The sequence below is a fragment of the Canariomyces notabilis genome (genome assembly GCF_033297395.1).
Source record: "Canariomyces notabilis strain CBS 508.74 unplaced genomic scaffold N656scaffold_11, whole genome shotgun sequence".
Taxonomy (NCBI): Eukaryota; Fungi; Ascomycota; class Sordariomycetes; order Sordariales; family Chaetomiaceae; genus Canariomyces; species Canariomyces notabilis.
In genome coordinates, this window is record NW_027041833.1 from 221,177 (window position 1) to 236,600 (window position 15,424).

Genomic DNA, 15,424 nt, shown 5'->3' on the forward strand with positions numbered 1-15,424 from the left:
CAGGAAAGTGTGGGCTTAAAACGCGATGAGGGAGGGGGCTTGGTCGGAACTTCCCTCCAGTCCTTTCAGTGGGAAGGCCGCTCTTGGCCTCGGCGACGTGGCGACGGAAATTGCACCAACAAAAACTGGCATTGGCCGGTTGCAAAATGCATCGACGCGCTAGCACACGAGTTCCCGTGACACCCACCCAACCTACTTCTTAAGTTCTTACACTCCGCTTCCGGTTCCATCTTAGTGTAGGCATCAGCTTGTTTTAAACTCAACCAGCCACAATGAGGATATTTTGACCCGGCTCCTAGCATCGCACACTGTTTCCAAGTTCTTTCATAGCCTTTCATACCTCAAGCTGAACGTAAGTTGCATATCTATCCGTAGATAATAGAGCCCACCACGGAATGAGGCTTTGGGCTACGGAATGTACTTGTACAAGTACATACAGTACCCCGCCGCTCCGATAATAAAGGGTGGGAAAATCGCGTTACTATATATGTAGGATAACCGCTCATGAGACCGTCTGCTTTAGCCGCCGTACGCCGGCCAATCAAGCGTAAGCCGTGTGTAGCCATCATCGCTGGCAAATGCAAAGAAGGTTGTGTGGCTGCCTGCGCAAGCCCGAGCATGACACAGAAAATATTTTGCCTCAGGCACAAACTGTGGAGTGTGGCAAGCGCTCAGCCACATCAAGCTGGGAACGACGTCAGGGTTGACTTGCGCTGTGCCTCAGTGCCTGGACCAGTACGACCCCGCAAGGCTGCGATTGAGCTCTCCTGTATGAGACACATCCCACCCTGATCCCCACGCCGAGCTCCAAGAGCTCGTACACGAAGCGGTTGTCACCAACGATGCCGGTGAGTAGCCTAGATCTAAACCAGAATTATGGGGGAATTCAGTCACATGATGAAACCATGGCTCAATTGCTGACCCGCATCCGCAGGCCTACAACTCCATCTTCAACTCAGACCCGAACCAGCCGCGGCTGGTGGGCAACTTCCCCCTCTTCCCGCTGCGCACCAAGATCCGCGGGCCCGTGTACCCGTTGCCGTTCCCCGATCCGCCGCTTCCCGCAAACGAGTCGCCGGACCCGGACTCAGAGAGCTACGACATCCTGGACGAAGTACTGGCACTGTTCCGAGCCAACACCTTCTTCCGCAACTTTGAGATCCAGGGCCCTGCCGATCGCTTGCTCGTCTACGGTATCTGGTTCGTCTCGGACTGCTTGTCCAAGATTAAGCCGAACGCTACCTTGCGCGAGGCGACCAAGGATGTCATGAATCTGGCGCTAGACCTGAACTTTGCCATCCCTGGCGATCCGGCATGGCCTTTGAATCAGGTACAGGCTTGCGCTGTCCCTCTATTGTGAGCATTGTTTGAGGTTTTCCAAACGGACTCTGACATGGTCATCCGACTGCTACAGATGTACGAACCGCCCCGCGACAGGCAAGACGCAGAGATCCTCCGGCAATACATGTCGCAGGTCAGGCAAGAGCTGGCTACAAGGTTATTGGCGAGGGTATACGACGAGGGTGACAGCAAACCTAGCAAGTGGTGGTTGAGCTTTACGAAGCGGAAGTTCATGGGCAAAGGGTTATGATCGTTCACTTCGGTGAACCGTCTGAAAAGAGGGCGCTGCCTGATAAGATGCGCGAAACAGGGCCATGAAGCGCAGGGCGGTAAAGGCATTTACTATTGTCCACAAACCCAGCATGGACGTAATTGTACAGTGGTATCCTGCGATATGCCCCATGCCTATTAAACCAAGATCATTCAACGCCCACCTCAGCCCTCATGCTACTGTTTTCAGTCCCTTCCGAGCCGACCTTCCGCCGTTTGAACTTGCCCTTAGCAGCGACCTTACCCTCAGCCGGCTTGGCTCTCCACCCAGTAAACACAAACCCATCCGGGCCGCCCCGTTCCGTCATGAGGGGATGTGTTCTACCGGGCAAGACCTGCCAATGGCGGGCGCGGCTGGTCTGGATCGACGTCCCCTGAACAAGGGTGGGGTTGAGCGGGAAGCGCTCATTCCCCGGCCAGCGCTCCAGCTCCTCAACAGAGAGGTCTGCGATCTCGGGGACGTCCCCGCTCAACCAGGCCGTGCGCCGGGCCACGCTGAAGCAGTCCGCGAGCGCCGCCAGCGGTTCCACCGTTGGCGAGTAGATGGCTATCGGCGCGCCGCCCGCCAGTAACGGGAGGGTGTGCTTCAGGATGCTGATAGGGTCCATGGTGCTCGCGCAGACGAGGCCCGAGAAGTTTCCCGCCCTCGTCGTGTCGACAATGTGTCTGATTCGGGCGAACCGCCGGCGCTTGCGGTGGAAATTCCCCCTCCGGCTGGGTTTCCAGGATGCAAGCGTCTCGGCTGAGGCTGTAGGTGGCGGTGTTGAGTAAGAACTGTCCAGCTCCGGCTTGAGGAGCTGCAGCCATGTGAGTGTCATGAGGTGGTTGAGTAGCGGGTGTGGTGGATGGTTGGGGGAGGTGATGTCAAAACCCCAGTAATTGAGCAGCGATAGATTTGCCTGGCTCGCTCCATGTAGTACCGTGATTGTGTTGGTTTGGGAATAGGGGATTGCAAAGTCGGAGGGACGAGGTTTTTGCTTCGGTTTCCAGTCGGTCTTGGATGCTGAGGGTACAGCGTCTGCCTCTACCATCTCCGTATCGCCATTGTCTTTGGAAACCTCATTGGCTACTTCCCCACTGTCTTTAGGACGGTGAGGGTGTTGTTGGGCTTGGTCCACGCTCTCTCCGTTCTGACCTTCAGTCTTGCCGCTTGCCGCGTCCTCACTCTCCTCCGGGTAGAGCACGCCCATTCTTTCGGCCATCGCTGCGACTAGTAGACCACACGTATCGTCCACCACGAGCCACCTTCCACGTAATGGTTCTTGCGGTACTGGCAGAAGAGCCTCTTCCCCCTGATCCATGGCCGCATTGGGGTCCCTAAGCAGAACATCCTCACCCGCAAAGTGCACATTCCCCCAGCAGCCGACGAGCCCAATCATCTCAGCCCGCATATCCAGTATCTTGTTGGCATCCCTCTCTTCTAACTGCCATTGCGCAAAGCTCGCGACGTCGATGGGCAGGACCTGGAATCTCCGGATGTACTTCTTGGTTTTGAGCAACTTGTATTTGGCCAGACTGAAGCTGGTCTTCTGGTCTAGGGCGGTGTGGGACAGGAGGAGCTTCGCAATGACGTCCTTGCCCGCGTTGCTACCATCGCGCTTCAGCTCCTCGATCTCGTCCTGAGTCAAAGTCTGGCGCGCGCTGTCGTCGATGACCTCTCGGTTTGACCGCGCAACAACGTTCCCCTTGTCATCTACTAGACTGAACTCTTCCCCGTCGGCTATGGAGATTATGGAATCGCTGGCACCGACTGCTGGCGTTGAGCAGCTTGGCGATGCCTCGTCGGCGAAAACCTCGGCGTAGAGCTCTGATGTCGGTACTACGCGCAGGCGGGAGAAATTCTCGTTCGGCAGCTTGTCTTGTAGTTCGAATGTAAGATGGTATGGTCGCCCAATGATCAGGTTTGCGGGGAACGAGCCGTATTTCCCTAGCGATATAGTTCTGGATGATTATGAGCACGCGACACCGATGTCTATCATGCACCCACATGGAGGAGAAACGTACGTGTTCGGGGTTATCTGAATCACCTTGGTGATACCAGACGGGAGTTTGAGAGCCACCCAAGCATTCGGCCGGATGGTGGAATGCATCTTCAACTTTAGTACTAATTTAATGCAGTTTGGTTCCCGCCTTGTCGCCCTCGAACTTCGCTCGCCGTATGCAGAAAAAAATTTCGGTGATGCAAAGCGCCGGTACTTCCTGCATGTTGCGGGGCTGTCGAGGCTCGCCAGGCCAGCGGGGTTGATTGCTAGAACCTTGAGGGTCCAAGGCCCGGGCAACTGATAAGGCCCCCTGAGGCCCCTTATCAACCAAAATAATGGACTTCACAATGGAGTACCGGATGCTTCACATGAGACCTCTTCTTTTGCACATCCAGAGCTATGTCACGGCAGAAGCAGCACCATGAATTTTTTCACCTCATGTGCACTTTTACATGTTCATGACTTGGTTCACCCAACGGTGTGATCGTAGCCGACTTTACCTAAGCAGACTCACTCTGGTTTTGCTGGTTTCACTTCTCACTTGAAAAGTTGAAATAGAAAGCAAACATCTGGAATAAACGGAAGGTACCTATATTCCCTCCTTTTGCCATCTACAGTCTTATATTGAACCGATCATCATAGATTACAAGGCCATAAGATGACCGTACAGTTGCCGCCAGGACTTCAAACTAGGACCAGACTTGACATGACCACGCCCAGCAGAACTGCCACTCCCCAAGCGCCGTTCTTGAAGCTGGTTCCATCGCTGCTTGAATCCCCGGTTGCTACTTGTTTCGAACTCGGCGTGTTAACGCAAGACAGATGTCCAGCGCTGTCATGGACCTCACCGGTGTCGGTAAAGTGCGACCATGTCAACAGCACGGGCCAGACCGGCTTCATCGTGGATGCGAGGGACGTCTTATTGCCTTTGAAGATGGGCTTGGATCCCCACGCAAAGAACGGAGAACGCCGGTCTTTGTACTCTGGCCCTCCGACAGGTGAGATTTCTGTGGAGTTTCACACGCAGTCAGCAGGTTGAAGAAGGAAGAAGATGGACGAGGCAGGAAATCTTGACAGAACTCACTATAAGCAGTGCCATCCTCCCCGGAAAAGTACGAGGCACATTCGTCGGGGATTTTCAGATCCGCACATCCACTGCCCTTGGCCTTGGCTCCTTTCGCAACACCATCTGCCTGCAGCTTTCGGATGCAGTCGTCCGGCAGCAGCGACGAGCAACTGCCGTCCGACTTAGCCTGGACGTCCTTGTTCACAGCACTGCCGCCCAACCCATCCGCGAAGACTACGGCGCAGACACGCCAGCCATCCTCATCGCAGGTGGTTATGTCAGCCGGCGGGGTGATGGACAACGTCGCCGCGTCGATGCACTTGTTGTCCCTGTCGATGCCGGCATAGTCCGAGTCCGTCAGCGGCACGTTCTCGGCGACGCCGACGTTGATGGACCAGCCGTGGATGTGGCTCCCGGTCCCATCGGTGCCGCCCGGTGGAATGGACGTGTTGTAGCCGCGGATCGGGAAGCTGGCGTCGGCCACGGGGGAGGATATTGCCGAGGAAAAGACTTGAGGCGGCACGCCGTAGGGTGCCTGGCTCGAGAGGTCGCCGCCAACATATGATTGAGCGTACGACGGGACAAGGAGTGCAAGGTAGACGATGGTTTGCCGCAGGTACGAGGCCCTGTCTGGCTTGAGCCGTTGAACACCGGAGAGAAGCTTACCAGTGCCTTGCCCGGAGCGGGCCGCTTCGACTTTTGGCGCTTCCATATCTAACGGCACCTATCGAGGACAAAAGGAGTGGAACGATGCCGATTCTGGGGACGCCATCTATGAGCGGGTGCCGCACCATGATAAGTAGTCACTTGCGGACTTGATCCGGCTAAGATTAGAGTTCGGGTTCTGCAACAGTCTAAAGCGGCTAGAGAAGCAGGGGCATACGGATCCTGCACGGGTAGATGGTAGGCTGGTCCACGGTGACATAAGAATGGCACTGCCCTGAGAATAAGGTTCACCGGACAGAGAGAAGACTCGCGTCTGAGTTAGCCCAACCCGCCAACTCAGAAGCGCTACCCTGAGGTTGCTTTTGGTAGATTCTGCCCTGCATACAATGAATGCGGTAGGTCGTGCATATTCTCGGATGCTCCTTGTATTCTGCATTGCGTGTTCTGCTGATCTTGAAGTTAGGGGGCAAATAGCACGAGGGAGGGAAATATCGAGGATACTTATGTAGTGAACCCAGCGCCAAGCACGAGGCCTCAGCAGAGTCCATGAGACCCAGTATGATGGTGTGCCGGCTTTCCAACGCTAGGTGACACGTAAGCTCGAGACGATAGAGAACCTGGTTTACAAGGCAATTGTCCCTGGGCAGAACGCAATATGGGGTCTGAACTTCGAACTGCCAATCTGAAGAGTTAGCAAGAAACCGACACCACGTCAGCGGTGACTGCGGATTACCACGGGAATTAGCGTATATTGAACGTTTGGTATCTAGACTAGCTAGCTGACAGAAAATACCACGCAAAAATCTTGGAAAAACGGACAAAGACCTCATATGCATTAACTCCATCTGACGCCATCCCAGGGCTCCGCGGAGCCAGTGCGGAAACAGAAACCAGCAAGAACCGCGATTGACCAGTCATGTGCAGCATTGAGAATATGTACCGGTAGAAGTTTTAGTAGTATAGGCGCCATCTTGCCTTTGCCTGTCTCTCTAGTCGCCAAGGCTCATCCAACTCCAGGTGCCCACGGCGCTGCCCAGGATCAGGATGGTCAAAAACGCCGCGCCTGCACGGTCACCCGTCGTGATTGGCGACAGCGGTTCTGAGGGGCCTTGGCTGCGGCTGCCAGCGTTCGGATCGCCCTTGCTGATTCCGGTCAGGTTGGTCGCCAGCGGAGGGGTGTCCTGGATGAGCAGGCTCGACACGGCGGCGAGGACGTTCATGGCCTCGCCAGCCCCGCTGGTCTTGTCCACGGCCGGGTCCACGAAGACACCGCCTGACCAGTAGAAGCCGCAGCGGCGGCCGGTGGGACCACCGGTGCACTGCCGCACGGCGGCCTCGGTCGAGGTTCTCAGTACGGGAAGGATCTTCTCGGTGGTATGCGGGGCGATCTTGGTGACGGTGGACATCCAGCGGTGGACGTAGCCCTTGAAACTCAGCATATCGGCCGTGCAGGCGCCCTGGCGGCCCTCGCACGGTACTTCATAGGCGACGCCCTCGGGAAAGAAGTCGCGCAAGATACCGGTCAGCAAGTTGTCTACGCGGTCCTTCCACACCTCGCTGCCATTTGTGTAGTTGTACATGAAAGCGGAGCCGTGGAGTAGAAGAGCGGCGTTGTAGCTGAACTGCGCCTTGTTGATGTCGGTGCAGTTCTTCTCGACATGCCCACCATCGTACACGCGCCAGTCGCTGTGGTCGATGTAGCCGACATTCCATAGCCAGTCGAATGTCTTCTCGGCCCAATCGGCGTACGTCTGGTTGAACGTGTAGCGCGCCAGCCGGGCGCCGAGATCGAAGAAGCAAGCATTGGCAATGGTGTTCTTGTAGTTGTAACCTGCGTTGGTAGGAGGCACCTGCCAGCGTAAGCCGCCGTTGCAGGTTTTGTCATGCCGGTCAGGAGCTGCCTGTGTGTGGAAGACGGCCTGGGCGAGGGCAAGCCATTGAGGCTGGTCTGGCTCGGGGTTAGGAAACTTGTTTTCGGCCGCCAGCATGGCCGACATCCCCCAAAACCCTTGATCGTCGTTTCCCAGAGATGCCGTGTGGTTGGGCGGCATGTAGTCTTCGTTGGGGCCGACCTGGTGGAGCATGCCCTCCATGATGACATGGTTGTAGCTCGTGTCGCCCGTCAGAAACCAGTAGTCGATATATGTGCCCATCATTGCCCCGCCTTCCCACCAGTAGTAATCACCCTTGTGTTCTGTGGGCGGCCCTGGTAAAATTCCTGGGATTTCGCCAGTCTTGTTTCCTTTGTAGTGAAGCATCATATCGTAGGCAAGCGTCCGCGCAGATTCGAGAATCTCCTCTGTAGCAGTCTGTCAGTCCTACGCCCTCTTCACGCTCCAGCTGCTCCCGTGGGACAAAGGTATAATACGTTTTGTGCCTATCTTGTAATATTGCGCCCATGTCGTCGGCAGCAAGCAGCTCGTTGCGAGGAGCGAAGTCAGCCATCGTACCGGCCTTCTTGATGGCGATAATGCAGCCATGTTTTCTCAACTCTCAACGCTCGCCGTCTTGTTCGGTTGGGGGGGAAATTATGCTTGACAGCACGCGGGCGTTTAGTTGCAGGGGATTTAAGGGGCTGGCCTCAATGTCCTGGTAACCGAAAGTGCTCAGATGAAGGAAGATGTTGATGCAACGAAGTGAAGACAACGAATGTCGGGCTCAAGCGAGTGTGGTGACCGCGAAAGACGATCAACAGAGATAACGAATCGACAGCAGCGGCACCCCAGAATCCAGATAACGACGTTGAGGAGAGAAAGAGAAGCCATGGTTTTCAGGAGGTGGGTGGGCATGACGTGAACAGCGATTCTGTGACAAGCGCTTGGCGTTCTGGGCGTGCTGGGCATCGGCGGACATCGCGACCGGCAGCCAGTGACGAGCGGCCTGTGTGGTGGCTGAACACTGAGCCATTCTCTTGGCAGCCGAAAAAGCAAATTTGATCCGCGCCGATGGGCTTTGTTAGCGGTGATTGCGGTCTGGGCAAAACATTGGCAACACTCCGAGTCGCCACTGTGGAGTTTTGGGCGAGATGCCGGTGTCAAGTGTGTGCCGGAAACGCGAGGCAAGACAAAAAAGAGATGGAATTCAGGTTTTTATCAGTTCCATCAAGACCTCTTCGTACCTCAGCTGACCTATGTAAGATCGCTCTGGATACGGATACCTAACTCTAACATTACCAAGTGCGGGCGGCTGAAAGGAAGGCGCGAGTTCCAACTGCGGTCCCCGACTTGCTCTGTGCGCAATTCAGGAATGCACAATTGCGGTATGTAGCATACCGAATTACCAACTAACACGAGATTCTTCCAACCAAAGTCGTTCCCAAGAATCAGCGGATACGAGCTCCACCTGGCCTCATGGGAGAGATTGCATAGGATCCGAAGCAGATTTTCTGGCAACCAATTGAAATCTAGGGCAATACAATCAACGGACAGTCAGGCACGTCGATGTCTTCATAGTACCTACTAGAGTCTCGCCGATATCATCATTGAACCCCGGCTGAGATGGTCATTAAAACTCATCCCGGAGGTAGTGTGATTGATGCGCACAAGGTATGATATCGTGACAGGATCAAGTGAGAAACCCAAACAAACGATTACATCCCTTCAGATTCTCAATCAACTCTCAATTGTTTGCCGTCTTGTCGTTATAATAGTGTATCTGACCAAGCGTACAGTAACGTTAGTCCTTGCTATTCAGGTGTTTGAGTCTTAACGGCCGACTCAAGAAAACGACAAGAGAAATGAGATGACTCACCGTCTGATCGGCGCATCCCGAGGGCGTCTGGTACGCGTAGGCGCCCGTGTTGATGAACAGGGCCTGCTTGGCGCAAACCAGCCAGGCGGCCACGTTTTGCCGCCTGATGCTGGCCACGGACCACGTCAGGGTGTCGCCCTGCCACGCGAAGGTGCCGAACGGGTTCTTGGTCGTGTTGAACCACGTCGCCAGCGTCCGCGGCGGGTTGGCCGTGTCGGCCGGCTCCTGCACCCACATGTACAGCGGCGGGTTCGACACCTTGTTGACCAGTTGCCCGTCGACAATGTTGAACTGGCCCGCCGTCATGTGCGACTCAAGCACCGCCGTCCCGGGCACGTTCGCCGGGATCGTCTGCAGGTACTTGTGATAGTTGGGCGCGGCCACCGCCCGGATCCAGTACGCTCCTGCCTGGAGTGTTGTTGGCGACGGAGTTGACACGGGACCGTCCGCGGCAATCACGGGAGAGGCTAGCGCCGTGCCGGCGAAGAGTGCCGCAACTAGGGATGCCTTCATTGTAAGTCCTCAGAAATTGTTTTGTTGGGCCTCTTGGTCTCGGGGAGTAAGTTACCGCCGTCCGCAGTTGAGCATATTGGCTGCGAGAGAGCTCTCAGACTGGATATATGGGATTTACGGCAGCCCCGTTATGGACGCAAGTTGGGAGCCGGATGTGATAACCCCGGCTCGGAAAAGCCATCATATATTAACCGCAATACCCATCCATCAGTTCTGGTGTTATATCTCGCAGGCAACGCGGAATCGAAGATCCGTTCTCCAAGGAGTGCTACCTCCACTCATCACAATTCTCGTCCTGCGATTCGTTCTCTGTTTTCGGGGCAGACGGTTGCGTGGCCGAGTAGGCATTGGTCGCCGGATAAATAGCCGTCTATAGCATTCATGTGGATAGGGGGCCATGCAATCCGGCTTGCCCCTGAGCTTTAGTCTTTAACATGTACGGCTAAGGCACTACTAGCACTACCTAACAGTAGTAGGCTACTCCCCGTGTCGTTCAGTCCTCCCTGAACTGAACTGAAGAAAATAGTTTCCTACTAGATGTCGTGCTCTAGTCAAAGATACCACATACTTAGTTGTAGATACTTAGAAGACTTGAGTGGTACACCCCGACATTGTAAGCCCACCTATGCATCTGACCTAATGTCTGATGAGCCAACCGTCTCAGATAGAAAAGAACGGATTTTGATATAATAACGATCTGCTAGCTTCCTTTCTGCCAAGTGCCAACTAAGTATCATCGATACAAGACCACTCTAGCACTGGTTCAGACACTGAGGAAGAGCTGACAGTGTTCAACTTGAGACTTGAAGTTCAGAACAAACAGTATGACATACCGTTTAAGCAGCACAACTCTTTGTTTAGAAGCTGACCAGTTCCGGCGTCCGAGTGGGGGTTTTGTTCAGTTGTGACTGGCCGGGAACTCTCCAGTCAGACACCCGTATACGCTGTCTAAACTCTTTGTTTCGCCATCACCTTGCCTCCAAACCCCGCTGTCTCAGCCACAAAGCGTTAAGCTTTGTCATAAGTGGACGTCTTTTGGGACACCGAGCCTGGGCTGCTCATCGTCAGGATGTTCAACATAATACGGCCGGCTTTCAAACCAACTGACAAGTACAGTACTACTATTCCGTGTCTGGGACCATGATGATGAAGCTGGTTGCCACATCAAGCTCTATCTCTGTATTGCTCGGCTCTCTGGGCGCCTATGCAGGAGCGTCTTCCAGTTTTCCACAGCCAAGGGAGACTCGGTTCGTCGCCCAAGCTCCTCAGGCTTCATTACGTCAGGCTCAGGAGCCTCTTCCAACAGCAGCACCGCATCTCGCCGATCCAATCCATGGTTTGGCCGGACGCCAAGCCAGGGTCACAAATTGCGGATATGTCGATGGGAACATCAGTCCGTATAATTTCATGTCTCCTGCTAGTTGACCAGTAACAAGTTGCTAACGCTATCTTAATATGAAGGCAATCCCATGAGCTGCGCCGATGGCTACATATGCAGCACCAGTGAACGCAATGTCGGATGCTGTCCTTCGGGAAGTGCATGTGATGTTGTCACGGCCTGTCTAGATTTTGAGGCCTACCTAAGGGGCTTGTGCGATAGAGCTGGGCGGTTGACTTACTGCTGGTGAGCATCGATGATGTCTGAGTCTGGCTTCATGCCCCCCTATTAACCGGCAGAAGAACCCCTTATGTTTCCTGTAATATTGAGATGTGCTTCATTTTAGAAGTGCCATAACAGCTAATAGTTCTCTACTCACAGCAGCGACATTAAGACAAAATTCTGCACCGTATTAACATACATCGACCTCCCGTACCAGTCTATCGTCGGTTGCGCCACCAGCCCTCTCGCAGCGCCCTTGTACGCGGATCCGATAGTTACTAGTAGTACCACAAGCACCTCCTCAACCACAACATCAACAACTACAACCCACCCTCCACCTCCTCCTGAGGCTCCTGGTTCCGGTGCCTCGATCGGAGTCATTGTAGGCGCAGTCGTCGGCGGGATCACCGCCCTTGCGCTGTTGGCCGGTTTACTATCATTCTGGTTGATGCGCAGACGCGAGAAGAAGAACAAGATAAAACCAAACCCCGGGACTGGGGCGGTTGTAATCGGAACCGGCAGCAGCACCAGACACACCCCCTTGAGCACCCCCCCGCTACCGGTTGCCCAGCAACATGATTCATACTATTCCGCAGGCGCGTTTAGCCCGCGAGGAAGCATCGCCAAACCTGAGCCCTACAGTACAAGCAGCATGTATGGCCCGGGTCCAAGCAGCGGCGAGGTTCCTCCAACCCCTGGGACCGCCGCTGCCGTGCCGCCTTACAACCGGTATAGTCCGTACGGGGAGCGGAGTCCGACCACTAGTAGCCCCGGCGGACCGAGTTCTGCCGGCCTGTCGTCGCATGCTGCTTCTCCGCCTGTGGAGATGTCGGCTGATCAAGTGCCTGGGCGAGTTGTGCATGAGATTGGGAAAGGGAAATGATTGCGGGTCAGTTGTAGTGTGGATGGTTGCTGTCAATAACTGGTATTATTGCATTGATGATTATGTGGCAGGCCTCGGGGTCGTTTCTTCAAGTTCCTCAATTTCAAGTCGAGGAGCAGTGTAATAGCCACTAGACCTTGACCGCACTGGTGCGACTAGTGGTTCTCAGACTGCAACAGTACGGAGCACAATCGCGACTGACGGGTGAGGTAACGGATCAGTTCAACAAGAGCGTGGCAGCTGAGCGGCCTTGGATTTCCGCCCCTGATAGTTCAGACCCGACGCTACCGCCATAAAACTTTATGCCTACTTAACCCCTTTCCTATATCCAAACTAAGCCTTATAGTCTACTCCGTAGTGACCACCATTCTGTGTCACATAATGTTCGAACTCGGGAAGCTGCAAAGCTGGCGGCATCACATACTGTGCTTCTGGCCCAACCGCCCTCGCCAGTTCCTTTTGGTACCGAGCAGGAAAGCCAAAATCTTTTGGAAACGCCTTCTCATCGGTCCCTACCAACAATATCCCATCCCGATCATGCCTGTTTTTCTCTCCATCCTGTGATGCAAAGTGGCTTTCTAGCAGGCTCTTCCATCGATCCACTCCTGCAAGCCCGACAGAGTCCACCCCTGAGCAGAACAAAAGGATAAAGCCGTCCCTGAATGCCTTCCCTGTCCCTTGGCACTTACTCAGGTACTCTTGCAGTCGCTTCAGTGACGGCTCCACAGGGAAGACGGTCCAAAACGGCGTCAAGTTGTACCGCATCGTCAACCACGGCTCTAGTAGCACGAAGTTCTCAACGAGGATTGAGTCTGTCGGACGACGCAGTTGCTCGTTCTGTCGTCGGAACGCATCAGCAACAAGCGGAGAGGCGTCCTCGGGATGGTCAAAGTCGAGATATTTGATCTGGAATCCATGGTTGTGAGCAAAGTCAACGAGATCATGGGTTAATCCTTCTGCGTAGCCCCATTCCGCTTCGGGGAATTCACCGCTGGGCCGAGGAGCATTCCAGTCGGTCCTGCGTTCCGTCCCCAGCACCGTTTCACTCATCTTGGTCGATAGAGACTTCTGCGAGTCTATGAATCCAGCCACATCAGCCGACCCCTGAAGGAACTCGTTTGATGTTATCCCACCAACCGCGCCACTCTGAAAGTAGTGGCGATCGGCGACCTTTGTAGACGGCCATTTGGATCGGCATCGAACCATGATAATGGTCCCGTTCTCTTCTAACGCGTCCAAGAGATACCTCTTATACGCCTCAGTCAGTTTGATCAACTTCAGCCTGAAGTATGCCATGCGGTGAATCATCAGCTGGTCCTGATTCGGGTCGGCCATGTGGTACAGTTCGATCTCCGGGTTCTTCTCCAGCAACCCCTGCGCCGCCGTCCGCCCCCACTCCATTTCGGCTGTCATGTCGACCTGACCATGTCGAATCGAGGCCTTCTTGGGTCGCTTGACGGGCATGAGGAGTGTCTGAGGCAGCCACGGAATACCCATAGCCGCATAGAGATTGGTCAAGGCTCCGTTCGAACTCCCAATGGCCACGGCCGGGTATTTCCGATGTGCTGGGAAGTGTGCGACAACCTGTTTAGTGACGCTCTCCGAGTCAAACGTTGACGGGTCACCAGCAGCTTCGGAGGCCCCAACCGCCGAGTATACCGTCTGACGCGGAGTGGACGGTAGCCAATTGACCAGGGGCATGGCTGTGGCCATGGACGTCGGGACGCCGAGCTGCGGGAAGTCGCGGAAATGCAAGTGCCGCCCGATTGCACGAAGCATGCAAGATGCGGAATCAAAGTCGGCGATTCCGTCCAGCTTGACGTATACGCGGTCCAAGTGGCTTGAGCGGTCCAAGGAGAGTAGCGGACGAACTGTGGTGTAGTACCGATGGAGCATCACCGCCTCAATCGACAGGAAAGTCCAGACGAGATGCCACCGGCTGATCACTCCCCCGCACAACTTCGCAACCAGGACTGCCGACATGCCAAACGCTAACTGCTGCCAGAGCAACTGAGACCTCTGCTTTGCTGCTGCTTCCCTCGTCTGGTTTATTTCTATCACTTGTTCCAGAATCTCGCTGCCCGCGCGCCTCATGTCGTCATCATCCTGAACCACTAGGTAGCGCAAGACGGCTCTGGACATTTTCTTCGCCGCCGAGTAGTTTGCTGTATGGGCAGCCTTCGTCAGGACATAATGCACCGCGTTCGGCATCTTGTCCGACAATTCCGCGACCCAGGTGCACGGGGCGATGGGGTCCAGTTCGCCGCTCAACAGCAACGTCGGCTTCTCGACAGTCTGCAGCACGTCCAGGATACGGTATCGGCCTGTCTCGCCGAACAAGGCGACGGCCCTGCGCCATCCAGCGCGCCAGTAGTCTTGAAGCATGATGGCACTCATGGAAAACGGTTCGTTCTTGCTATTCGCGACGAATGCAAGCACCGTCTTGAGTAGCGGTTGGCGGCTGGTGTCCATGGTCGGGCCCTGTAGCACCAGTCGACCAACCCTCTCGGGCCACAGACGGGTGAACTCTGCAAGGACCTGACAGCCCAGCGAGTTGGAGACAAGATGCGCCGTCCGTATGCCTGCCGCGTCCATCCAGTCGTGTAGCCCCCGCGCCAGTTGGCTGATGGAGACCGTCTCGCTCTTGGCTATTGCACCCGACGAACGTCCGAAGCCGGGCAAGTCGGGAATGAAGACGCGGAACCATGGTGCCAGGTGTCTTCCGAGATCATGCATGTAGCTGCTGGCTACCACCATTCCATGGACGAGCACCACCGGAAGTCGCCCATGGTATGCTTCAGCTTGCAGTATCTGCTCCCGTTCGAACGCGTCACTCAATGCGGACAAGGCATCCGATTGAGCAAAGGGCGGTATGGGAGTTGTCAAAACATGAAGGTCAGACCTATACCCCGGAACTTGATACCAGGTCGATTGCAGGTGAATATTTGGATCGAAATCGAGTTCCATTATCAATGGGTCAGACAAAATTGATGAGAAGTGGAAAAGTCGTTTGCTATAGTGGCCGGCATACTTGAGCAGCTTGTCGATTGCGGAAATGTTTTGTTCAGTGATCAGTCCGCAACTGCAGTGGCATGGAAGGTGATGTCACCGTGCATGTCTTCTTGAACTTGTATGAATGTTGGCAGCAATGACAGAGGCCCCTCCACCCTGCTAGGTACAAGTACATAGGTACTCCTACCCCTTGTCCGATCTATCAGATGATTATGCAAATACAGGAACTTCTCGTCATGTCCTTCGCCAAAAAGCCCCCTTTCTCCCCCAGCTCCGCCTTACGAGCGAGTCTGTGTTTTGCCAAGCGGCTGCTCTACATGTATAGGACAAAACACCTCCAA

At 54.9% G+C, this 15,424-nt stretch overlaps 7 protein-coding genes across 7 annotated transcripts; 2 read left to right on the forward strand and 5 right to left on the reverse strand.

The window, feature by feature from the left end:
* The first annotated feature begins 539 nt into the window (after positions 1-539).
* On the forward strand, positions 540-1,917 carry N656DRAFT_779265 (ARP2/3 complex, 21 kDa p21-Arc subunit). Its single transcript, XM_064815156.1, has 3 exons — positions 540-848; positions 935-1,330; positions 1,415-1,917. The coding sequence occupies exons 1-3, from the start codon at positions 843-845 to the stop codon at positions 1,589-1,591; spliced, it is 579 nt and encodes a 192-aa protein (XP_064669972.1). The 5' UTR covers positions 540-842; the 3' UTR covers positions 1,592-1,917.
* On the reverse strand, positions 1,519-3,841 carry N656DRAFT_731640 (uncharacterized protein). The gene is made up of 2 exons (XM_064812650.1): positions 3,616-3,841; positions 1,519-3,552 (listed from the first exon to the last, which is right to left on the reverse strand). Exons 1-2 carry the CDS (start codon positions 3,699-3,701, stop codon positions 1,761-1,763), a joined length of 1,878 nt encoding a protein of 625 aa, XP_064669973.1. The 5' UTR covers positions 3,702-3,841; the 3' UTR covers positions 1,519-1,760.
* A 404-nt stretch (positions 3,842-4,245) lies between these two features.
* Positions 4,246-5,641, reverse strand: N656DRAFT_845193 (uncharacterized protein). The gene is made up of 2 exons (XM_064819186.1): positions 4,678-5,641; positions 4,246-4,600 (listed from the first exon to the last, which is right to left on the reverse strand). The coding sequence occupies exons 1-2, from the start codon at positions 5,369-5,371 to the stop codon at positions 4,278-4,280; spliced, it is 1,017 nt and encodes a 338-aa protein (XP_064669974.1). The 5' UTR covers positions 5,372-5,641; the 3' UTR covers positions 4,246-4,277.
* A 673-nt stretch (positions 5,642-6,314) lies between these two features.
* N656DRAFT_709804 (glycoside hydrolase family 76 protein) lies at positions 6,315-7,805 on the reverse strand (the record flags this gene model as incomplete). The annotated part of the gene is made up of 2 exons (XM_064811621.1): positions 6,315-7,624; positions 7,694-7,805. The coding sequence occupies 2 exons, from the start codon at positions 7,803-7,805 to the stop codon at positions 6,315-6,317; spliced, it is 1,422 nt and encodes a 473-aa protein (XP_064669975.1).
* Positions 7,806-8,731: 926 nt separating this feature from the next.
* Positions 8,732-9,827, reverse strand: N656DRAFT_779269 (uncharacterized protein). Its single transcript, XM_064815157.1, has 2 exons — positions 9,076-9,827; positions 8,732-8,979 (listed from the first exon to the last, which is right to left on the reverse strand). The coding sequence occupies exons 1-2, from the start codon at positions 9,586-9,588 to the stop codon at positions 8,944-8,946; spliced, it is 549 nt and encodes a 182-aa protein (XP_064669976.1). The 5' UTR covers positions 9,589-9,827; the 3' UTR covers positions 8,732-8,943.
* A 647-nt stretch (positions 9,828-10,474) lies between these two features.
* N656DRAFT_779270 (uncharacterized protein) lies at positions 10,475-12,287 on the forward strand. Its single transcript, XM_064815158.1, has 3 exons — positions 10,475-10,981; positions 11,050-11,212; positions 11,348-12,287. Exons 1-3 carry the CDS (start codon positions 10,729-10,731, stop codon positions 12,069-12,071), a joined length of 1,140 nt encoding a protein of 379 aa, XP_064669977.1. The 5' UTR covers positions 10,475-10,728; the 3' UTR covers positions 12,072-12,287.
* Positions 12,288-15,141, reverse strand: N656DRAFT_779271 (uncharacterized protein). Its single transcript, XM_064815159.1, has one exon. It carries the CDS (start codon positions 14,805-14,807, stop codon positions 12,405-12,407), a length of 2,403 nt encoding a protein of 800 aa, XP_064669978.1. The 5' UTR covers positions 14,808-15,141; the 3' UTR covers positions 12,288-12,404.
* Positions 15,142-15,424: the final 283 nt, after the last annotated feature.